Here is a 25,906-nt window from a genome sequence, read left to right on the forward strand (position 1 = left end):
GTCTATCTTTACATTATCTCGTGCCAAAACAAGTGAACTTACCAATAACCGGCTCCAGATATTCGCACAGCCGCTTATAATTCCTCTTCAGGTAATCCAGGAACCTCGCATAATGATCTATGGGCAGTACATCGACGCTCTGGTAGCGGCACTTGATGCGCAGCGCGGGCGCGGGCGCGGGGGGGGCGCGGCCGCCGGGCGACTGCGGCTTGTCGTCGCTTAGAGGGTACCACCGCTCGTTCAGGTAGCGGGAGGACACGTCGTCCACGGGGATGCGGACTGAGCCTGCGGGTGGAGGGTAAAGTTGGTGGTTAGCCATAAGATATGAGGTCGTAAACAAAGACATATTGCTAACGTGTTATGTTTCCAGTAGCCTGTCCCGTGGCTTCAGGGAATCATTTAAAATCATGATATTACAAACTACTACAGGACAAGTCTATATTTGACCAACTTCGGGCGAGGCCCCATTGGAGCGTTGCGTCGTTGCAGCGTCGTCGGTGCTGCCAAATGTAATGGGGCCTGCCTTAGATCAATCAATCAAGTAATAAACTTTTGTTTTAGCCTGATCCCTTTTTCACACATAAAAATTCCAGCACACTGTTATCAGTTTTTTACTAACTACATATTTAAATTAAATATGAAAAATACATACCAACAAGAGCGTGTTTGTCGCGCTTCCTGGCGCGGCGCTCGGGCTCGCGGTACACGTTGACGACGATGGCCTGCGTGGCCGGCAGCCCCGTGAACTCGTACACCTCGCCCCAGAAGCACAGCTCCGTCTTCAGCTTTGACGACGATCTGGGAATAGGTAGGTTGAAAAATTATGTTTTATGTTTTTTTAGTTGCTGGCGACCCGCCCCGGCTTCGCACGGGTGCAAAGCTGATTCTAAGTACCATAACTGTGATGTTATTATTAACGTGACCATTTATTTTTTTTGTCAAAGCGGGACACCTGCGGAATTTTATACATTTCATTTCCCTCAAAGATCTTTTTTTCTTATCTTCTTGTCTTTTCGCCCGAAAGTTCAATCCCTACGATGAAAGGAGTGAAATGTGAAAGAGATGCATGAGTGGATGACCATTTTTTTATATTTATCTAATAATCTTGTAAAGTTGGTATATTTAGGATACCTGCTTAATATTTTTTTATAGATATACCAGACGGGTACACTACATAAATCCGAATTACTTTTTTACGAATATGAAGATAACGATTAAAATTATGAATTTCATAGTTCCGAATAATTCAAAATCCCCAATTTTAAGTTTCCCAATAACGAAAATTACGAAAAGTTCATAAAGGAAATTTCAAACAACAGATTTATTAAAATGACGAAGGTGAATTTTCCGAATATTATTATTTCGTTTTTTTTTATTATATTGAATTGTTAAAATTACGAATCCCGAAGTTTTAATATTCCAAAAATAAAAACCCCCCTTAGTTAACAATTTAACATTTTTTAAGCTATAATATTTTTTAAGCTACATTTATGCTATATTATTTGAAACGTTTCGGTCCGCTTTGTTTTTCGACATCTATGTGCACCAATCTATAGGTTTTGGTTCTAAGGTTTCTGAAACGTTAATGTTATTTTTGTCAAAATCACGAATGTTATATTTTCGATGTGAATTTGATATTTTCGTGATTATAATAAATCGGTATTTTATTTTTCGTATAACTACACAAAAACACACACACACACACACGCACTCACGCCTTGTACTAATGTACTCCCTTGCGGGGTAGGCAGAGGTGCATTGCTGCACCCACTTTTCGCCAGAGTGTTATGTTAGTCCCAATGTAATAGGGGGCGGGCCTATTGCCATTTTACGGGCACATCCAAGACCCGAGAACAAATATCTGTGTTTAAACAAATATCTGCCCCAGCCGGGAATCGAACCCGGGACCATCGGCTCAGTAGTCAGGGTCACTAACCACTGCGCCATTCGGTCGTCGTATAACTAAAGTAATGTATTTATTACGTTTGTGTATTTAACAATCGTAATAACAAACCTTCGTCATGATTATATTCGAAATTATAATTAAAGTGATTTTTATAAATCGATGTTTTAAAAAATCGGTATTGCAATATTTCGTAAATTACATATTTGGTGTTTTCACATTCGGAAAAAAGTTTCTCGGAATTTTTGGGTGTTCTCATACCAGACGCTACAAAATTCTTAAGCATCATACTTTGATTTTTTAAATAATTTGAGTAGTTTAATTTAAAGTTCTTATCAATAGTGCATCTTATTTTCACATTATTAAAATTAATTAAGATATTTTTTTAGCAAAACATGTACTCCCGCGCATTTCTTCTTTGTTAGGAATCGGTAGGTGAGCGAGATAAATATACACGATAGAGCAAGAGCGAGTCAATGATCATCACTAAACGAAGTTACTCGCGGAGTCTCCGTGAAACTCGGGCTCATATTACTTCCTATATGTCAGTAAGTGATATTTATGTGATTGTTGTCTCGAGTGATTAAAAGAAAGAAAGGAAATATGGGATGAAGTTACAAAATGTAGGTAATTTAAATTATCGTTTGGTCTGTTTAAGAAAGCGGGACATTTTTGCCCTCGCGGGGGACAGCGGGACGGACAGCTTGAAAGCGGGACTGTCCCGCGGACGTATGGTCACGTTAGTTATTATACATAAAATATCAACCTTCCTCTTGAATCATTGTATCTATTTAAATCGGTTTCGTGCTTTTAAAGATTTTTAGGCATACAAAGGGACATAGGGACAGAGAAAGTAACTTTGTTTTATACTATACTATACTAATTATGTAATGATGATAGTGATAACTTACGTCAACCATTACTGATATTAAGATTATAGGCTATGATGCCCTGAATCCGTTTATTAAACTGTGCTATTGTTACACTTTCACTTGGTTTCTAATTGTGACCTTTGGAAAGAAATCACGCGTCGCTTTAACGAGCTATGACAGTAAACATCCGCTCTATATAGACTCTATCACACTTTTTAAGGTAAGCATCTACCTATCGGTATCGTAGGGCGCATCCCATTAAGTATTATTTGTAAAGAAATTCACACAAGTGCGTCTTTTTCATCGGCATTGCCGACACCGTTTCTCCACACATTTATTGTCCGTTTGATGCGATACGTTCGATACCAATAGATAGACGCTTACCTTTAGGGCTTGTACACAAAACTGCGACAGTAATCAAGCATTTGCCCTGAAAAACTGTCAAAACCGTTTTCTGCGATGCAACGTCTCATCGCAGTTTTGTGTACAAGCCCTTATTATACCCAAGTGGTCGTGGTAAGTAAATGTTGTGGTATGTGCTCACCTGGCATACAGCGTGTCGTCGAGCAGGATCTCGCAGTAGTACCGCTTCTTGGGCGGCACGGCCTTGGCCTCCAGCAGCCACAGCTTGACCGAGCGCTCGCAGCGCCGCGTGCGCATCTCGTCCGGACGCGCCGCTTGACGTAAGCTGACGATAGTAATAATAATAGTAAATAATTGTATTGAAGATATTTTATTACATTAAAATTAATGCGCATAACGCCCTGTACCACTTAAATAATTTCGCCCCACCAAATAATGTGTCTGGAAGAGATCGCTTTTAGCGATAAGACTTTGAATATAATGTATAATTTGTTATTTCAGTTTTTACTACGAATAGTGTGATTTCTTGTGTGCAACTAAAGTTTATTGTATAGCATTTGGTTACAAGTAATTTTAGACATATTTCTTAATCATCATCCTCAAGTTATCTTCAAATTACAGGTAAAAATACCTAACTATCTACTACCCATATATCATTGGCATCGTTAACATCGTTATTAAAGCTTTTAGATCGAGACGGCGCAAGTAGAGATCTAGTTCCCGCCAGAGCAGATATGCGAAATGTAAAATTACCATCTAAATTGAACGCAAGAAAATGACAGTCTCGGCGCTTACTCTGCATAACCGTGACACAAACAAATTACAGGCTGCAAGAAACTGCTGATGTCGGTACTTCATGAACCTAGCAATTTGCTAGTTTTTGCAAAGTTTTATATAATTACATTATTACAAATTAAGTGCATTAGAGTTGGATAACACAGATTTGAGGCAGTAAAAGTTGTGGTTAGAGTTGTGAAAGAAGTACCAGTAGTGTCTATTGCAGTTTCACTGAGGTTGCATAGCGAGCGAAATTTTACAATTATTTGTCGAGCAATGAAAAATTTCAAGTGACATACGGACGCAACGGCAATGGCAGGTGGAACTTTGTCATTGCTTGAGAGTAAGTCTACCGCCATTTCTCTTAGTAGAGATAGAGTCATACCTGTATATCCATCTGTCTCGTTCCTTCCTGGAGGCGCAGGCGAAGTACCGCGGCGCTCTGTTCTCGGCGCTGAGCGCGAAGCAGTGCGGCCGCCCCAGTACTGAGGAGTGCAGCGACCGGATATCCACCTGAGATAAACACAAGTTTTTTTTATATATGTTAGATGTAGATAAACGTCCCATTAAAAAACTACTGACGATAAACTAGAGACCGGATAACTTTTAGACATAGAAAATGAAGCGTTTTTCTCGAAATTTTCTATCCAACGTTGATAATGATAATGATTATTGACTGTTCAAAGCTAGCTATTGATCTAGTCACTTTTCAATTTACTTGCTATCCGCATCATAGATTTATAATTCAATATTCACTACGATATCATAGATTTATAATTCAATTACACATGTTATTTTTCTACGCCTCATCTTTAGGTCACGGGTTAATTATTTATCTTATTTGTATATTAATTAAGTAATAGGCATACATATAATTAATGTCTAAATAAGTTTAATTACCTGATTAGGTGGTCCTAAGTCCATTGTGGATACGGCGGGAGAGTGTGCTGATAGTAAGCTTTCATGAGATCTGGAACAAGAGAAATACAATTTAGTTTATCATTACGCTATGCATTATCAATCACGTATCCCTAGCAGCATGACGTCACCTATCTATCGTATCTTAATAACATTACCTATACCAAGCACAAAACCTGCCAGTAGAGTGCTTTAGAAAGGATAGCTTAATGAGATAGGTATCTATATAACTTTGCGAACGTCGACATCGCTTGAGTGGATCTTGATATCCTGTAATGAAGTACGCGGAATTCGACGGACAACTTTATAGAGTTATGTCACGTTTGCTCTAGAAGTAATTAGAGGCTATTTTTACCGAACTGAAGTGGCAGACAGGGCGAGGCTACCTACGCACGCTCACACACTGTACCTATAAAGCTAATAATCTATTAGCCGTCCCTGTAACACCATTAGGTCACGACACATCACTGGTAATGGCACTTGAAATATTGCAGTCAAGTACCCTTCTAACTTTATGATATCGCGGACGTAGGCTAGCCATAAATTACGATATTTATGCAGCATAAACAATGCATTTACTTACTAACCATCCATCAAAGCGCGTATGCAATTTCTGGTAGGTACATGATAAGCCATGTTTATGTGAATATATGAGGAGATGCATACTACAAAATTATAGCTATAAACGGACTCGGCTTGAACATAACGAAGCCAATTTTGCATTCATGGCACGAATGTTATTGTGTTGGAATATTACGCGTATGTAATGTTTATTTACTGAAATATTTTACCTTTACACAAAATTTACAAAGAGTTGTTTAGTATCCAATTTTATTTATATCGTATTAACTAATTAATTTATTAGATACCAAGAGAATTAAAGGAATCAAATGACAATCAAGAGGATTATCGCGCGCGGGCGTTATTTTACAGGCGTGCCCGAAAGCGCGCCCCACTTGTAATCTTGGTTACTGCTGCCGCTACACGTGTTTCTTATCGACGTAGATAAACGTCTACATATCGCGAATCGCCATAAATACAGTACTGTGTTTGGCGGAACAGGCATCAAAAGAGTTTATAGACGTCGATAACGAACCCGTGTAGCGGGCACTAATGTCTTAAAAATATTAGAGTATCGTACCTTGAGGTCCGCAAGGAGTGCGTGGCGGGGTGCGCGGGGGCGGCGGCCAGCGCGCGCTCGCGCTCCAGCTTGGTGGCGGACTTGGTCCTCTTCAGCGGGTTGCTGCGGAACGAGCGCTTGGAGAAGAAGAAGGAGGCGAGGCGCGAGGGGCTGTGCTGCGCCTGCGCACCCGGCACCGGCGTGCTGGGCGCCGAGCCGCGCCGGCATGCCTTCTCGTACGATGTGTCTGTTGGGCAAACAAAATTGGAACGTCAGTGTTTTGTTTCTTGTTGGTGTTTTGTTTGTGTAAACAATGTATTTTGTTTTGTTAATAACAGCGAAGTCTTTGATGTATGCATCAGTCGCACTGTGTAAACCGAGATATTGCAATAGAATAGAACATTAGTAAGTTATTATAGGAATAAAAACAAAATAAAGTGTTCGTGCGGGTTTGTGTTGGTCGTGGCTTCCGGCGGAAGTGGCGCGCACGCCGGAGCCGCCATCGCCACTACGATGCCATGTTGTAGCTAATACATGTCAATAACAATAAACGACAAAACGACCACATATAAGTTCAATTGTGCATAATCCATGTATGTATTTCGTGTTTCATGTAAGTACTTACATCCATTAAGTACTTTGTTTAGGTTTCATTTACGCGTTTTCGGAAAACACCTATGGATAATAATCAATTTGCTATAGCTACGTACGATAACAATTGATTAAAGACTGAACAAAATATCTGATAATGATGTGTAGACGGCACGCCACACAACGTGCGAACGCAACAGATGTTTTTGATCCACCACCGCTGCTTTTGGCCATCACTTCTATGTCGTCAGTAAAAGGTCTATAGTTGCATGGCATGCGATGGCTAACGGTTACTGTTATTGCTCAAACAATTCATCTATGGGAAATTCTAGTTATGTCAGACAGACCGATTGTAATAATTTTAACGGTAATGTTTACTTCCATGTTGTACATCATCGTCTTATCACAGTGCTTTGTAGAGCACATCAATAAGGATAGTAAAAAATAGGAATTGAACATAGATAGTTACTGTCGGTGTAATTATCTAGTAATTTATAAAATGAACAAATAGCGCACATACGAGAAAACCAACCGAGCTGTTGAAATCTTTACACTCTCTTAGGTTGTAGTATTTAGCACAACAACTTATAATTAAACTGAACTAAATTAACACATGTAAAGTCTACTCAAGCCAAATTGCGCCACAACACAAATATTGGATTGAATACTGCCCGGTCGATTAATTATGAACAGTTTCTTGAGATTTTAGTGAGATAATAAACCGTGCGAAGAGTTTCTCAGGCCCTGAGCCAAGCGTGTCTATGACCAATGCACCGGACATGCCGGGAACAATCAGCGACGTCGTGGTGATTTTACACCTCCATTGTGCAGCCTCCGTCCCACTGCCCAATGTCTTCAACAGGCTTTTTAGAGGAGAGATATACGTGCTTCTGAACAATACTTCATTACCGAATCTCCTAAAACGTTTTGTACAACTTGTTTTGTATACTTAAATGAGAATGGAATATTGTAATGGTATATAGGGTGTCCCGTAAATAGACCAACGGAAAGTCACGTGACCATAAAATTTTCAAAATTGTGAAAAATTGTTCTGATTGACTTACGAGACACCTGTATAACATTACAATATCCGATTCGTGATCAGTTAAAACTCACAATAAAAAAGTTTGGTTCTAAATTACACAGCTGGTTATCAAGGAAACTGACAAACCCTTGCCAGCAATTAGTGCGCATTGTTCGTATGTCTTAGATGGTGTTAGAATCCACAAGTCATTCCTACTTCCTACGTGCCTCAGATAAAACTGCTTCGTAAGGCTACTTAAAATACTAAACGGGCATCACAACATTCATCTTCAAGTTTATCATAATGTAAAATGATTTAGTAACCAGAATAATGTGCTCTATTTCTCCTTTGTTGAACGATCCCTTCATCATTTGAATACAAATGAACCCGAAAAAGGTTCTTTACTTCAGACGGTGAATGTTAAACGGCGCACGTTTTCTTGCTTCATTAAATTAACTGTCGAATTGAATTACACCATATTTATTAATGTGCTATTAACCAAATAATAAAACACAATTCAGAATATATTGCTATCGAACAGCTGATTGCACAATGTTTCCTTGGCCGTATCTCACCTGAGTGTACGGCGACGTCGTCGTCGACGTCGAGGTAGGCGCGGCGCAGGGCGAGCGGGCTGCGCGCCAGCAGCGCCTCGTGGCGGCGCACCAGCGCGCCCAGCACCGCCTCGCGCCCGCCCGCCCCCGCCGCGAACTCCTCGTACCGCACCGGCAGCTCCGACACCACCGCCGCCTCCCGATCCACCCCCTCCTCGATGTACCGTGACGTCACGCTGCGGAGCAACGAGTTGCTTCGAGATAACTTCGTGCTCCGCGATCGGCGAATGAAGTTCAACCCCGACATCTTCCCCGGACTCTTGTTGGGGCTGTCGGGCGTCACAGTTATTCTCGGCGTCCTGAATATGGACGTCGAGCTGTTGCTGCCTCTAATAGGCGATGGCACGGTGAGATTTTGTGGCAGTGTCTTTGACTTCTCTTTAGTCCCAGCTACAAGTTTTGGCGAGTCGGGTATCAGGGAGAGGTTTGAGTTCATCATTGAATTTTTTGATGATGATTTCTGCCCTATGCTCAATATTGAGTCGTTCAGTTTGTTTGATGACACTGATCCTCCAATTGGAGAAAATATTCTATCGTACCGCGGCTCACATGAAGTTGTACTCCGTAACCTCGGCTTCGCATGTCTCAATAGACCACTCTCAGCTACAAGCCGGGGACTGGTGAGATCTCGATGACTGATTCTTGATAACACTTCATTGGAGCTTATGGTGGATGATAAAGGCCTTCGATATCGCCTTTCGGGACTAAAAATACTGATATCACTCTCACTTTCAGTAAGAGATGCATCTCCTCTCGCAGGAACCAGCAATCTACCGCTATCAGAGTAGTTTCTGGCTCTTTTTGATTGTGAAACTCTTGAGTACTCTTCCCCAGATATTAGGGCATCCTTTTCTTCCTGAGTTAATGGTAAATAGTTGTCGAAGCTTTCGAAGAGTGGAATGTAGAATACAGATCGTCGACGCGGCTCCTCGTCGCCTGCGGGGGCGGCGGGGGCGGGGGCGGGGGCCGACATGGCGGCGCTCGGTCACGGTGATCCCGCAGACTCCTCTCCTCCTTGCCTCTTCACCCTCATTCGTCTCACTTTAGTCCATTTCCGATCAAATTGTCCCATCAAGATTCCATTTCACACTTCACGCTTCTGTTGATGGATATCTCTTGTTCAAAAGGCAACGCTGTAAATTTGATTTGTTTTTGTTATTGCGTTTCGTATACGAATTGGCAATATATTAGGAAAATGGAGAATTGAAGTATGTGTAAACTCAATTTAGAAACGGTTGATAAAACAGTTGAGTTTTTACAAAGAAAAGGTATAACTATGACTTTAAATAATGTAGTCAGGCCGACAAAATATAAGGTTTGCATATTGCGATAGTACACAAAGTAAGCAAAGAGTCAATTAAATGTGATTGGTTTTGTTTCTGCTAAATTCAATTCATTGTAATTTTGAAACGTAATAATAACTTTTAAAATAATATGTACGAGTACTTAATGTTCGATCGTATGGAAACCATTACAGCGTAGCTTATCGACGTGCGATAAGATTGTACTCAGTCAGCAGCCATGGGGCTGGCCAATCAGCGGAATGAGGTCACACATGTGTGATTTGCATTTGTTTTTGTTTCCCCAGACCGCAAAACGCTCTTGGTTTCAAACTAGTGAAAGGAGGAATTTACGCGTAAAATACAGCATTGGCTTACGTTCTTCACGCCAAGAGATATATGTATGGCGAATGTATGGAACGCATACTAAAAAGGCAAAACAGTAATTTCAAAGCAACATCATAACGGGGTAAGGCGTCGGAAATGAGTAATAACAGAAAGCACCACATGTCGCTTCCAATGTTCGTGGCTAGCAGGAGCGGCGTTTCGTGCGAATATATTTATAAATGTGGCCTGGTTGAGGGAACTCTAGCGGGGCCGCGCAATTAGCCCGCTAGGTGGATCTGTTAATTAAACTAACGAATGACACTGTTTAGCTAACACCCTGTATGTGTGCGCTAACTCTGAATAATGCAATAAAAAGGTGCGTCTACAGTCGCGGCACGACATCGCGTGATAAAATTAAAATCGTTAAATTTGCTAAAGACGAATTTATTATGACACTCTTGTATATATGTATTCAGTAAAAAACTGTTTATTTGTTGTTAGACTAGTTAGTTCGGAATACATAAAACATATTAGAAAAAAATATCTACTATAAAAAGGATTGTTTAAGATAATTTGTTTTTAATTAATTTTTAATTATTTTTTTTAATTAATTAATGTTATACATATAATTAATAATCGGTGTACGATGAGGTACATAACAACTTGATAAAAAATACAGAACCGAAATTTAACAACTTATAACTTTTAACTAAACTTCTAAGCTAACATTTAGAATTCAAATTTGATTCCGCCCTAAACAAACAACGACGTTCAAACCTTTCGAATAACGCTTTTATTAAAGCTCCCGCTTATTTAATGAACGGATTCCTTAAACTGTGTTTGTTTTCTTCGACTTCTTCGAGAAAACCTATTTGTATGTTTAATTTTACATTTATCGGCGCAACACAACCAAATGAACAGTACATCAAACAACTACAACATTCAAGCATCATCATGTGTCTGCAACTCTGCGTCCATACAACACCATCGGAAACAGAACGAAACAAAAGAAAACAAGTGAAATACGATCAGTGGCAAGTTCTGCGCAAGTGCGGAGTCAGTGTGACTAATGCGCGAGCTGCACTGGAGGGTTACTTTATATTGGCGAAAAACTAACGCACGAGAAATGTCGTGCAATCGGCACGTTTATTACAATGAGTTAGCTAGAGTCGTCGGTCTCTCAGCTGCGCTTGAAAACTTCGTTTTTCGACATATAGAGTGACCCCCTGGGCATGATCATTATTCCACGCAAGTTTCTGTGCGCCGGCGCAACATAACTAAACTTACACGATCCAATATACGTTAGTACCACAGATTCAGAGCTGACTTGGGCCCCGTTAAACACATAATACCGTTTACATATATAAGAAAGATCATGTTTAGCGCACTAAGTCATTTTTTAATATACTTACTTATTATAACGACTAATATTAATATAAAAATATAATTAAAAAAAACTTACAATATAATTCGATACCAAAGTATATTTGTAATATGATGCGAACAATACCTCATATGGATGTTTATTTCAAACTGAAAGCAAAAGTAAAAACGTTCATCTTATTCTTTTATGTAGTTGGGTGCAAATTATGTTTATAAATGACTCGTCAGCAGCGGAATGGCACGGTAAGTGCCTCACGTTTCTTATACACGCCTTTATGAGTAAAAAAAATTACACCACGACATGCTAGAGCCTGCTTGTAATTCAACCAACACTCGGCAATCGGAATATATTGTAAAGTTAATGCGAACCTCGGTAAAATCACAACAACAAATTCTTCATACAAAAGACTTCAACGACTTTGTGACGCATAAGTTCCAATTTTAAAAATTTAACCACTTTCTAAATACAAGTCACATTTTATCTACTTCGTCTTAAGACAGAAAGTTAAATGGGTGAAATCTTATAACTTGCGAGACTGGCATCAAACCATGGTGGTTGGAAACTAAAGCAAAGTTGCGAAAGCGAGTAATGGCTTTGCGAAAGCTGTTGGAGCTCTACCGAGCGCTCGCCAAGTCGCCACGGGACCGCCACAGTTACGCAAATAAAAGGCTTATAGAATGACCCACCATGCTCCCAGTTTACTGATGATTTCAAAGTTTACACTATCTTAATGCCAAATTATTCTTGTCTTCATTAAATATTGTACTTCCGCAGTTTCATGTTCCCAGCCGTTACTCTGCCCGATCATGACGTGATCTCAGCAATAATCTATTATGAAGAAAGGTGAATCATGCCAAACATAGCGGTCCGAGAATAAAATGAACAATGTACCGGTAACATCATTAGTTACTATTCAAACATTCTTTGTGTGTTTTAAAAACCTATTAGGTATAGTTGAATAAACTTTTTGGTTCATTAAAAGAAATATAATGCAGCAGGTGAAAGAAGAAAAGTTAGTTCAAAGCTTGTTTCAATATGCATTGTACAACAGAGCGATGTACGATAGAGTCCAGAGAGCCGGACTGGCAAGTTTGTAACATAAAACATGGCTCTTGGCTACTACGCTTACGTTCCTACATACAAATCTATCTAGTCAACTCTACCTATACATACGCTATTGAATAACTAAAATCAAGACTACAAGTATTGCAAATATGTTTGAGAAAAGCAATAACCAAGATATTTGAGTCAGGGCTCGCAAGAAGCGGGGCGAGAGGCAGAGACATATTAAAGTGCGGATGTGCATTAAGACTTCCTCGAGCAAGTGGTCGGGCGAGTGAGATTCCTATTCCTACACATACAGGCGAGTCTGCCAACCAACGCATACAGGGGACCGATTCTACTTACTTCTTATTTAGTTTTATTGTGCAACAGTAGAGTAATGTATAGTAGGTAAATCAGTATGTGTACCAGCTCGATAACATGATTTATGTTCAGTTGTGTAGGTATATGAGACTTGACAATATATTTTAGTCAGATTGAAAAATCTTTTTGTGATATAAATGAAAGATATTAAAAAATATAAATACAGCATCCCTTATATGATAAAAATAGCACACCCAATCTCTACTGCAATTCAGGAAATCTCCACTTGGTTTAATAAATAGTAGAAGAGTCTGAAGCTCACGTAGCTATGTAGAGAGCAAGCTAGTGTGTATGTCTTCACCTATAGCTATAGTATAGATGATCTGCTGTGTGAATGTGAACCGTGGGCTCATTATTTTTTTATTGGTTCTCGATTAAAGTACAGTGATTTCGTTGAGAGATAATCTTATGGAACGTTGAGTTTAGAATAGTTTAAATCATATTAAAATTATAATGCATTAGTATGCAAAATATATGCCTACTTCTCGGAACTGAATTTCAGATATACTTTTCTATTTTATATTTTATATTAGTTGAGAAAGTAAACACATATTGCTTGTTTAACATAAAACCGGAAAGGGTCTTACTACTATAACAAGACCCTACAACTTTTCAGGAAACTTTGAAAACTTTAGGGAACGCACTACCCCCAGAATCTTAATGTAAGCAGATGTTAAGCAGCTTTGCCTATGTTGCGGGCATATTGTGCATAATTTTTGAACCCCGAGGACAAGTATAGGATGCCAATAATGTGGTGGTGGTTAAGTACCGTTGCCGGCCGGCGGCGTGACCGGGCCGCGTCACCCGGCTCGGCCAATCCCGGCGCGGGCCTCATCCGATATCAATCCGGTTTTGGGGATCAGGAAGTGCCATGTGTGTTAACTTTGTTCCATATATTGCAGTGTGTAAGTCAATTCCTGTATTTATACAGTGGTGGGAAAGTTTTAAGCAACAACGATAGAAGCACATTATGTTTTTTATAGGAAAAGATTACTTAATACCATCGATCGTAAAGAAGCATTGAATTCGAAAAAATACCTTAGTAACCAGCATAGGTACACTGGCCCAAGTCCGATCATGGTGTAGTCCCGTTAATAAGAAGATTGTTCCACGACTGACCTCCTTAAGACATATTATCTCAGTATAAATCTAACGAACCATCCGATAGCAATATATGTCCATAACTATGGTGGTTGTTGCCAGTATGTGTCGTTACAATGAACAACCCGTAACTTTTCAAATTTAATGATAAATGATAAATACAATAAAAATAACACGATGTTAGCAACTCTAAAATGACTAAAAAAACGTATCGCTTCATTGAGTGGTCTGTTTCCGTCGACCTTGCTCATTAACTTAATTAATGAAATTCAATCAATGTCGCCGTAGGTACCGACTGGCTTAACGGAAGCTGTAGATATTAAATAATCTAAACCAGATCTTTTAGTATCGGCGAGATCAAATATGTGTCTGAATACTTCTTTCGTTGAGTTCTTTTCTTTTGAGTAGAGCCTTGACTAGTTTTTAGGCGACAGCCCTCGAGATATAGGGCGGAGTAGCGGGTCACGCCAGAAGCACTTAGTTACCATGCACACTCACGACCGGCTGGCTTTGGGAAACTAGGGCAAGTACGTGACACCCACTAGAATGACGCTCTGTTTTAGGAACATCCCCTATAAACTATACTAACACGTCAGAAATTAGCCTATATACCCTGCAAACAGACATAATATGGATTAGGATTCAAACGACTCCCGCTAGCGATAATTGAGCATAACCATTTGCACAATAGAATGATATAGGCCTTCATTATTATAATATCTACTTTTTACGGGTACGATTGCAGTCTTAGTTTAAACACAATAACTCTACAGTGCAGACTTTTAGCACCACACTAAAGACAAAACCTTCGTAATAAGTAACATATTACCCGTAACTGTAGGGCTGAACCACTGAATCGTTTATGAAACAAGTTGTCACATGGATACGTAGTCTGGTCACGAAAATAAGCGGAAGTCATGGCAGAAAACAAAGGTAAGAGGCAAGACATTACAGCCGGCAGTAGAGCGTGCTCGAGACATGACTTGTACAGTACGAGGTCTGCAAGTTCAGATCAAATATGTGGTGGCCCGTTCACTGGGCAAGGTCAGGTGTGGTCGCCTCGTGACGCGACGTAAGCATGCATATTCATGAATAGATGTTAAGATAACATGCTGTTATAGTGTAAATAATGACTTTCAAAGAACATTTGCTACTAAACTTGCTGCAGTCAAACTTTCACTGCAGAATAATCGAGCACTAAATTGTAATTTAAGCTCGGTTATCTTAGTATGCAATAGATAAATTAACTTTGTATAGCTTGCAATATATTTTGAAACAATAACGGTGCAGTTGCATCTAACCGTTGATCATAAAATTAGTATGTAAGTACGTAATTGTTTAAAAAAATTGCAATGACTCACAAAATTAATAGTGAGAACCGATGACCTCAAAACACTTTATAATCTTATCAAAGCCACAAATTACTTAATCGGCTATGTCTAAATCGTTGTCATTATAGATAAGCAAAAAAACTCCACCGATTTCAATATTTATTTACACTATAGTATTATATTTGTCTTATCTGAAACCTAATCACATTTTTATACTCTGAAAGGAAGTAACGGTAATATTATTAAACTGACATTGTGATGATAACCCATCTTCCTGTTTACCCCGGTGCTGCGATAACGTGGACGACCACGCAAAAAGTTATTTAAATTAATTCATAAATTTTGCAAGTGACTACAAAAGCTTATGAAAGGAAGAATGTATATGTATAGGTACATATAGCTAAAAACAAAAGGCATGCGGAAACTAAATAAAAGGAAATAAACAATTCAAATCTCTATATTCTTCATAGTAAAGTTCCGTTTTTGGTAAGCACAAACTATAAAGCTGTATTAGGAGTTAGAGCTGTATGAGATACGATGTACGATGGTCACGTTGAGATAGCACGCGTGGAGAAAGGTCTTGAATAACTGAAGATCAAGATCGTCCCCGCTTATTCCTAGGCCAAACAACAATCTATCTTGTTTTTACAACGTAATTGTAAAAAAGCTAAAGCGTAGTAATTAGTAATGCTCATTATTTTCTGCCAAATCGGAAATTACTGCGTTCATAATCGATTGTTGGTATAATCTAACTAATGGCGGTCATCAACAGTTTTTTCAAGTCAGAGTTAATGTTGGTACATGTATTAACTATGTACCGAGTACTCGTAGATGGATGATAAAAGTGATAGTCCTGAGTTAGTTAGATACGTTGCCGTTGTATTTTAACTAAGTCATGCATTTTCTTATGGGCACATAAGAAAATATCTCGCAGAAGTAAACCCAAGCTAAGAAGCTTAAATTCAAAGAGATTCGAAGGAATATAAGTTGACTGCTGTTGGGAGCGGATGTCACAAGATGCCCAAACCTTGAATTAAATCACAAAATTATAAGAGAGTTTCATCAAAATGAAAGGAAAATAAAAAAGGCGAATTCAAATCACCTGCTTAGTATGTACCGAGACACCTGCTGCCGGCAGACAGATGGGGAACAAAAAACAACCTCCCCTAACTCAACGAATGGGGCCAACTCGAAACTACTACTTTCGGTTACCTAATTTGGACTTTATGTATAAGCAATTAAGCACATTATGGAAATAAACACTAGTCTGTTACCGATAAGTTGTTATATTTTCGTTAGTCAAAGAGCGATCAAACATCGATCAATCAAACATGCTATCGGTATAATAGGATACTTGTGTATTGTCAGACAGTAAACTTAAAGGATATTTCCAAACATTACAGTGTTTGATGCAATTATGATTTATAACCGGTTTTCTAGATTTAGCAAGACCAATAGCGGTCACAAGTAAGCTGAGCTTTGTTTTTCTGTAATGAAGTGGGGCTACTTGCATAATAAGCGGAGGTTTATAAAGCGGAGTGCACGCTCGGCCGCCGGTCCGGTTTGGCGGCGGCGAGGAGCCTGGAATGTGACCCAGACCTCCGCGGGGTACAACCGGTGACTCACGAGAAAGAGACAAACTTTTTACGAATCGATTCGTCAGCTCACCCGTCTATCGTGATCGTGTACCTTTAGATAATTTATTTTGGGATGTAACGTGTTGGTGCAACGATGTGCAAAATGAGCGTACTAATTCATTAATGAAGATTTATTTTATTCATAAGTAAATTCTTCATTCATTTCTATTATAAAGTTTGCTTGTAGATTGTTATTGTTGGTAGATAGCAAACTAACTGAACACCGTTGTTGTTGTTGAAAACTCTGGCAAAATTTTGCAAAGTTTCATCTAATAATTTTCATAGTTATTATTTTTTTATCAATGAAAGTTGCGATCAAATAAATACTTTGCATAAAGCATACAATATTAGTTGTAGTATATTTATTACATACAAATATATGTACAGAGGAAAACATTTATATCACATATATTATTATCTCCCAGAGGACTGGAATTCCTTTAGGAACCCTCGAGGCTGCCACCCGGAGGTATTTGAAGTAAGGAATTCTGGCGGCATCCATCCCACTATTCCCACTGCCTGACTATCTACCTAGCTATACTTCTAAGGACACGTTCACACATACCGCTAAAACTACAACATACCGACATTTTTTTGCGACTAGGAAAACAACCGCAAGCTATTTCTATAAGTACGTATTTAATTTTTACATGGGAATTAATTCAATCAACCATGTTAATGTGGAACAGAAGTTACTTATGTAAAATTATTTTATTGCCTGTGGAAAAGGTCTAACGTTCACCTCATATCATATCTATGTAGGTGGTTTATTGAAATGTGCTAGGGTCAAGTGTGCACTGTGCACTCTTCAATTATATTTTAATGCTAGATTCATATCAATTGTAGTGTCGGTATGATATTTATAGAATACGAAATTTTATATCAGTAAGACGTCTCAATACACACACATTAATGACCATTACTGAATATTTATAAATTGATATTGGTATCGATTCTGAAGGGCACATTCTAATTTTAACGCTGTCAAAAAACGCTTACATTCCCTCTAAATTTATTTGGCATTCTGAAGGCACCGTTTATCTCCAAAATTAGAGACGTCACTTTAAATTTTGAATCTGACAGCGTTAAAACTATTCAACTTAGGTTAGATGGTCGAATTGGTATTCTGAAGGTCGCATTTTTAGCGATGTCAACGTAAAATTAGCAACTTTCTTCCTAAATTTAAAAGGGGTCTGGAAAGGTGCCTCTTAAAATTATACTAAAATTTCTAAAAGTAAAAACGTGAAATATATGGGAAATCATTGTTGTAGGTGCATAAATATGGATTTAATCTTGAGTTTAGGTCTTCCTTAAGTAAGTTAAGCAAATTTCAGTGATATAAGTGTACTGTTTTATGGAGAAATAAATATGTGAAATTACCCCTTATTTGTGTTATTTTTACCAACCCTGAGAGTACAAATTGTGACGAAAATCAACCAAAGTAGGGCTCTTGTTGATAGGATGCTTCCTTATGTAAGTACCTTATTAGGGAGGTACAATAAAACTTAATTATTCCTTGTGTACAGGTAGAATATATTTAATAACCTAAAATATGGTTATAAACCAAAAATAAAGCTGAAAATGGATTAAACTGTGTATCTAAGTATAGGTAAGAAGTTGCTTACAACTTACAATCAACAGGCTACGTAGGTACTTTAAAAAGGTACCTATGTAAGTAGGAGGAATCATTAAGTTTAGGTTACCTATCTTGATTACTGAAATAGAGGTGAGTACCTAGGTAAGTAGGTTTTTTTATTATTACTTATGTAAGTATCATAGGACTCTACATATCTTCTCAAAGAAAAGTACCTACTTACTTACCTACCTACTACAAAACTTCTTATCAAAATCCTATTGCCTATGATAAGATGAACAGTAGGGCTAATTCTTAATAATTGTAATGATTATGATCAGTACATATCTTTCTAACTAGCTAATAATAAAGCAGGTAGATGTACTTGGCTCAATTTGAGTATTCTTACCTAAGTATAATGATTATCATAACATAGGAACTAAAGAGTAAAGTAATAGGAACCTATACTGATCAGGTCATCTCCCCTCTATCCAAACAAATTAATGGTTATGATATTGGCAGCAATAAAACTTTTTGCATTGTTAAAGTAACCAAAAGTCAATCTTTGAAATAATTAATAGAGGGGGTTTGTTAGCTTTACTAAGTTTATTCACTGCCAACTAAGTTTTATTACCACTAGAAAATGAAAGTAACACAATTTAGAGAAGCTTTATTTCATTTTATAACATAGTCACATGTATCTATCAAAGTTCTTTTGTATGAAATATAATAATCTTGTTTATTATATGCACTGACGAGTCTTGGAAGAGGTCGCTTCGAGAAGACAAGATTTTATAATCCTTCCTGGGTTTCAATTTAGTTCTGTAACAATAATAATATGATAAGTATATGAATAACATTAACTAAATTGAATAATTTATAATATTTTTCACTACATCACATAGTGCACTGCATAAAACAAACTGTATGTATAGGTAGGTTGGTGCCAAGATAGACTTTGATGCAATCAGCGGTAGACAATTAATGAGACTGGCTAATCGTCTCCTGCCCACTGGACCGATGACCTTAGGCGGGTAGCCGGTAGTGGCTGGATGAGGAAGGCCGAGGACAGAGTGTTGTGGCGCTCCTTGGGAGAGGCCTATGTCCAGCAGTGGATGATTATGGGCTGATGATGAATCGTTTCACCGCTAAGAGAGATTGAAGTACTTAAGTATCTTTAACACTCAATCATTTAATTTTGTAAATTTTGTAAGTAAGTACTTTTTTTTTCACTCTATTACATAGTAAGTATAAATACTAACCTTCTGTTTAGGTAACTTAGATAGTCTGAACGGGAATGCGACTGGATCCTTTCATACTTGTTGATGCCGGTGTTGTGTTTCATATAACTTGCTGGCTGATGTTTTAAGGTTATGTTTGCATCTGAAATTATAAAATATTTCGTAAGCAAATATACACGAATAAGCAGAATATGAATAAGGTGCGAATTTCTCATTTTATATAATGGATTTGCACAAAATCTTCGTAACAATCAACACGAATTCCAAAGACGAATCCGTCAAGTTACATGTACTTAAACATTTCACTATGTTTATGGCTTACCTTATAGGAAAACTTGTGTAATGAAAACCTTTGTAAGCAAGTAGCTATCACGGATAATTTAAGATCTTTCGTATCGTATTTATCACCATCGAATCGAATATTTTCCCGGCAATCGGAGAAAGAAAACAATGAAAAAGTCAATGTATTTTTTTGGGGTTGCCAGTAATTTATTTCTAAATTACCTATAATGAGTCACATTGGAAACACTAATAGTTATGCTTTCCACGATAATAATAGGCTGTAAATACATTTAGTATATTTTTAAATATATTTTTAACATGTTTTTATGTATTTAAAGTAAATTAAGATTAAAAAAATAAAATAACGACTATATTTCCATGATATCTATATTTCGCTGCCATCATTTGGTATTTGTTCTAAGTATGGGAACACTCATTTTAAAGACGTCAAATCAGCCTATTAAATTTAGTTGGCCGTTAAAATCGTTGCCTTCAGAATAGCAAAAATTAGCGCTGTCAGTTAAATTTAGAAATTTTAGCTCATTTTAAAATTAGGAAGTGTGCCCTTCAGAATCGATACCATTGGTTATCTAAACATGAACGGAATTAATTAACATTAAATCAGACTTTGCTATTAATAACAGTATTGTTTTTTTGCCTAATATACTGATCATTAATTAATGTTTTAGTGCATAATGAGTATTTTGTTCAAGGAAATGAGAGTTCTAATTATACCCAAGATCCAAAGTAATATTGACCTGCCTATTTAGTAATCGCAAATGGGTACATATTTACTGGAACATTGTAAACAATCATACGATTCCGAAATATTGTCTGAAGTGAATTAAAATTTATTGATATTGTGTTTATACAATAACGTTTGATTCAACTTAGGTAATAATTTCTGTCAAATTAATTATTTACGACAGTATTACTAGAATATATTAAGGATATTTATGCATATCAAGGTTTAAAGACAGTAATAAATATTTTATACTTTATATTTTGTATGGACACTTGTTTGTTTTTTTAATGTTTTGTATTGTATGTATAATGAAGTTTTAAATCGTCATTACTAACCGGTACTCAAGTTTTGGTAAAAAATAGAGTTCTATTACTTATAAAAACTTAGATATTTATCCAAAAAACTATGTTTTTGTAACACGTGAGTGTAGCAACGCAGTTCGGGAACGCATTACAGAATGCGTGGGTGCAGCGAGGGGGCCCGAGACATGGCATGGAGACATGGGGACACGGGGAACGGGGAACCGGTATGCTAATCAGCTATATACACACATCCCTATTCTGACTCATAAAAACCATTGAAGCATGGTACTGGGAGAAAGTCTCTAAGTTATACTTATTTCGTAAGACTTTAGACTTGTTATGCATTATTAGTTGACGACTGATAAGAGGATATGGGATATGGGGTCACGAAAAATATGTTAACTGTCGTGTATAGGTATAGGAAAATAATGTATAGTATGAACTTTCTGAAAAACTTTTATGAAACTTTTATAACTGTGGTAGGGTACTTTAAAGTTGCACACAATTTTATGGGCATTGGTATATACTTTTAGTTATTTTATATTCAATGTTTAAAACTTCAATTCTCCATTCCTCTATTCAAGGAAGAATTATTTACCGAACAACAAGAAGTTGTGTAAACTCTACAAACTTTATCACAAACACACTTTTCTTTGTTCAAAACTTTCACAGGTTCACGTAAACAAATTCCTTATTTCGTAGTTGGTTCGTAAAAATAGGCACTAAAAATTATTCGCGCACAATATTTTAAGTGGAACTAAATTCTGTAAGCGTTACTAAAGTCGGGTAAACGTGAGTATGCGCGCCGCGCGGCCGGCAGCGGAGCCCGAGCGACCGACTTTGTTGACAAGCGCGCGAGCGTGCGGCCCCGCCATCTTGGAAACACTCGGCTATCTCCGCCGGGCTTCGGCTATCTTCGGCACGTAGAAACTGACTGAACTACCTCGGAGACCTCGTGGTCGAAAGCTGAATCACATTATTTGGACCTCACCACAACTACATGGATCCTTTATCATGATTCATGATTAACTATAGTATCTAAATTGATAACCATTCAATATTGAAATTGTATTCATTCGTGATAAGAGTGCTATTATACTGGCCTATTTTATGTAGAGGTGCATTACAGTTGTAGTTCTAATTATTCATACTTTGGAAATAAATAAAAATACTGAAAAAAATGTATCATGTATAATTAGGTCTACGAAAATTCGTAGCATGTCGTAGCACTTCGTAGCCTAGGCCTACGAAAATTCGTAGCATTTTTTTCGTCTTCTAATTACATCTAATTTAAATTAATTTATCACAAAACTATTTCTGAATTCAGAAATATTGAAAGGGATTAAAATAATTAGCTGTACTTAATAATCAAAAAGAACTTTTCTTACTACATGAAAATAGTAACAAAATTTGTAGAGTCGTATAATAGTGCAGCCGTTTAGTATTTAGCCATCAAAATGTGGAAATAAGTAGATCATGATTTATATGTCGTCCTCAAAACACACACCACATGAGTACTCTCAAAGGCAGATAGGTACTTGACGCGGCCGCTTCCTCTCGGCCAGTTTTTGCCAGCCGGAGGGCCGAGCACATAAATAAATCAAGATACGGGAGGCTCGGAATTATGCGCGGTTTGATCGCCGGTCATGAACCCACTGAACAGGTTCTTGTGGTATTGTTCTGCGAGTAAGGGCCTGCCGTTCGCAGCCGCTGTATTGGGACGGAAATATGCTCTTGTAATTCTGTTTTTTTGATAGTATGCGATGCTATATGCACGCGGATGTGATGATTATAATCAAAGGTAAGTAAACTTATGAAATGTTGAAGCAAATGTATGGAATAGTGATGATACAGGCTGTTAATGACTGTATAATAAATATAGACTAGAAATAGACGGCGTAAAACAAATTCACTCGATCTAATGAATCATTAACAATATTACTTATATTAAACTTACTGCGTACGCATTATGTTCAAGTAATTTTAACCTTTCACCGACACCACGAACCAATCGTTTTTACTCATGTAAAAGTATTTATTCCTAGCAGCAGCGCCATCTAGCGGTGAGTAGCCAAAGCTTTTATTTCACGCTCTGACGTGTAGGTGGCGCCACTTACCAATAACAGTGCCATGTTTATGACCTGTAACTTACCTGAAACAAATGAAAATGAAATAATTAATATTAGGAACGACATTATGAAGTATATCGTACAAATCAAACCCCTACATTCACTTAAAAACTGCAGCCTTCCGCTTTCTTGGTTTTAATAACAGTTTTAACATCAACAACGATAACTTTTTTCTCAAATTTTACCGGTTATTTAGCTATAATAATAATAACTTTATTCAAATGACAGTGAAGCGATGCAGCGCGAGTGTGCCAGTGCTGCTCGGCACACTTTCATTCGCGATAACAGACGTTTGAAGCGGATGCACACACACGCATCGCTACGACATAAATGTGCTCTTACTAATGTAGAGTAAGTGGTGGTCCGGGTGTGCTTAGTAATGCTAATTTACATAATTTGTTCATGAAAATTAAGTGTAATATTTCTTGTTATAACTATATGTCTCTTGGATGTCGGAGCAGAGGTAGACCTAGGCGGAGATGGCGGGACGGTTCCTATCTGGACAAAATATAAGGAGTCCTTTGCTATAATAAAATAATAATAATTGGGTTTACTTCTATAGTTTACACAGGTAAAATGGTCAGTTGTTGTTACATTTCATATAGATTTATGTTGTCAAACAAGCCTCTACATGTTGGCTTCGGCCCCACCATGCACGCCTTCCAAATGCCCCGGACCCCATGGTCCCGAGATGGTAAAGACATGCACAACATAATAAATGTAAATAAAAGAAGTTGTCCAACATTGATGACCCATGCAATAGATATACCTATATATTTATCAAATGGGGGTATCAATGCAAAACGAAGTAACACTTACGAAGTAACACTTACGAAGTAATTAGTGTGAAAATCAATACATTTTGAATCGTCATAACAAGTTCGCTATAAGGAGCAAGACGCGGGTACAAATATCTGTGATCTCTACCAACTGACATCTTATTTAGGCAGTCCGACCAAAAATACATTTAACGACAGAAGTACTGCCTGGAGTTAGAGATGAATGTGTTAAACAACAGCTGGTTAATAGTGACTAACACAAACATTTTACCTACTGGAAAGTTACGATCAATAAATCTACCAAAATAAAAAATACCTTCGAGCTAGTTACTTTTTTTTATTTGTATTTTATTTATAGTATTAAAAATCAGCTAATATGACAAGCTTAAGGCTACAATTCATAATATCACACAACGGTTTCTCGTAGACAAGGTAGAGAATCTCTATAAAAACACACACACGTTTTTACATAACGGAATTTTGTAATATTCAAAGGTGAACACAAGTGTATCGACTGTAATTAAAGCAATGGGATGTAAACATTCGTCGAATGTATATGTATAGTGCTAAATGCAGTCGAAGTAGGCATTCTAGGAATGGTAGTTGCAATATTTTGATGAGCTCACGCGTGATCTCACTCAGTCTGCAGAGTGCGCGCGCCTCCTCAAACAACTCTTTAATTAATACAATTTGCTTGCTAATTTACCGCTCGATTACTAAACACAGATATGAAGCAACGATGAAATGGATGGTAGGTATCTGATATGTGACCCAAAATAGTGTCAACAAAATTCTCAGAATCCCTGGGACGACAGCTTCTTACAGTTTTTAGATTACTTATTGACTCAAACAATTATCACACGTGGCCACTTCCTGCTGCTAAGCCGAAAATTCATTACAAATTGTGTAACAAAAGGCCCCATATATGTACACAGGCAACCCACAACTTCCGTTAGTAATGGATGCTGCACACAAAAACTAGCCCCCGCAGCAAATGAGCTCGCCAGCGACAAACACAAGCAAACCGGATTGGAAATAACCGCCGTTCCTCAATACTACACCACGATCTACGACCACAGGCCGATATTAACGATTCTATGGGCTCGATCAGAGCTGAGACAAAAGGAGTTAAAAATAGCACGTATGAGGTTGTAAAAACGGCGGAAGCAGTGAATCACAAAACATGAGAAGGGTTGTTTGCCGAAAGAGACAGGAACACAGGAAGCGGATGTGTGCGGGATCGGTCGCGCGTACGCAGCCGCGGCGCGACACAGGTGCGCCGGCGCATAGCCAACCTTCCTGGAATGTTCAGCTACGATATATATACGACCTGCATGCAAAAGTAAACAAACTGCAATTTAGAAGCTAAATCATGTTTGGAATACTGATCGTAAATCAAAAGGCACAATTTGTTCAAATTAAGATTCACGAACAAAAACAAAGTTGAGGAATGAATGTATCCGGTGTTGAATGACTCACTTAATACTAAATACACGCAAGAATACTAAGGATAAACAATGTCAAGATCAAAGCGATTTGCATTTTAAACCCATTTATTAAAATATCTACTTACTAAAATATCGTCGCTAAAACTACGTAAGTAAGTATATTCTAATTTCAGAAGATGCATTTTCAAGAGTAAATTACAAACCTACATAATACAGTACGTACTGTAATAAAATAAATGGAAACTACATACTTAATAAGAAACTGCAAAACACTGTATGAAATGCGCATGTAATGATTACATATTTACCTGTATGACCAACATTATGAATAAGTTGAGTAATAGATAAATTCACGGTCAACTGGTGGTTAAGGTTGAGATGACATAGAAATTTGATAACCTGAGATGACAGTTAGATCGTATCTACTGGCCACAAATGTGTACAGGGTTATGTGTCTTGTCTACAAAGGTAATGGAGTAAAAACTTATACATAATACAATGTGTATTACATGTATTTCTTTGACAATTTAGTCATAAATCATAGGTGGGTACCCAGGGTACCGACTTAATTAATATCTATGTAATAGACTTACTTAGTGTGTAGTCTGTAATTACTACTGCATAGCTAAAGAGTAACTCTGATATTCATAAAAAGTTATTGCACGTTTCAGCTATATTTGTTCTTGGCCAGAGAGTGACAAAAACAGTTCAATAGAGAAAACGTTCAATAACTTTTTAAT

At 37.7% G+C, this 25,906-nt stretch overlaps 1 protein-coding gene and 1 long non-coding RNA gene across 9 annotated transcripts in view; both read right to left on the bottom strand.

The window, feature by feature from the left end:
• LOC105398562 (ras GTPase-activating protein raskol) overlaps nt 1-25,906 on the bottom strand; it is a 93,616-nt gene that overhangs the window by 8,478 nt on the left and 59,232 nt on the right. For 7 of the 8 annotated variants that reach the window (XM_048625899.1, XM_048625897.1, XM_048625898.1 and 4 more), the window contains 6 exons: nt 5,975-6,200; nt 4,816-4,885; nt 4,301-4,428; nt 3,320-3,463; nt 653-798; nt 43-285 (listed from right to left, as the gene is read on the bottom strand). In XM_048625899.1, the coding sequence (XP_048481856.1) occupies nt 43-285; nt 653-798; nt 3,320-3,463; nt 4,301-4,428; nt 4,816-4,885; nt 5,975-6,200 (957 nt within the window). Of the gene's footprint in view, nt 1-42; nt 286-652; nt 799-3,319; nt 3,464-4,300; nt 4,429-4,815; nt 4,886-5,974; nt 6,201-8,143; nt 9,316-21,408; nt 21,682-25,906 lie in introns of those variants that run through there. The other variant, XM_048625892.1, reaches the window with a different exon arrangement.
• Nucleotides 18,898-19,958, bottom strand: LOC125489607. The gene is made up of 3 exons (XR_007267084.1): nt 19,804-19,958; nt 19,503-19,623; nt 18,898-19,062 (listed from the first exon to the last, which is right to left on the bottom strand). It is a non-coding gene; the product is annotated as an uncharacterized LOC125489607 (long non-coding RNA).

Source organism: Plutella xylostella, chromosome 15 (assembly GCF_932276165.1).
Source record: "Plutella xylostella chromosome 15, ilPluXylo3.1, whole genome shotgun sequence".
NCBI classification, from domain to species: domain Eukaryota; kingdom Metazoa; phylum Arthropoda; class Insecta; order Lepidoptera; family Plutellidae; genus Plutella; species Plutella xylostella.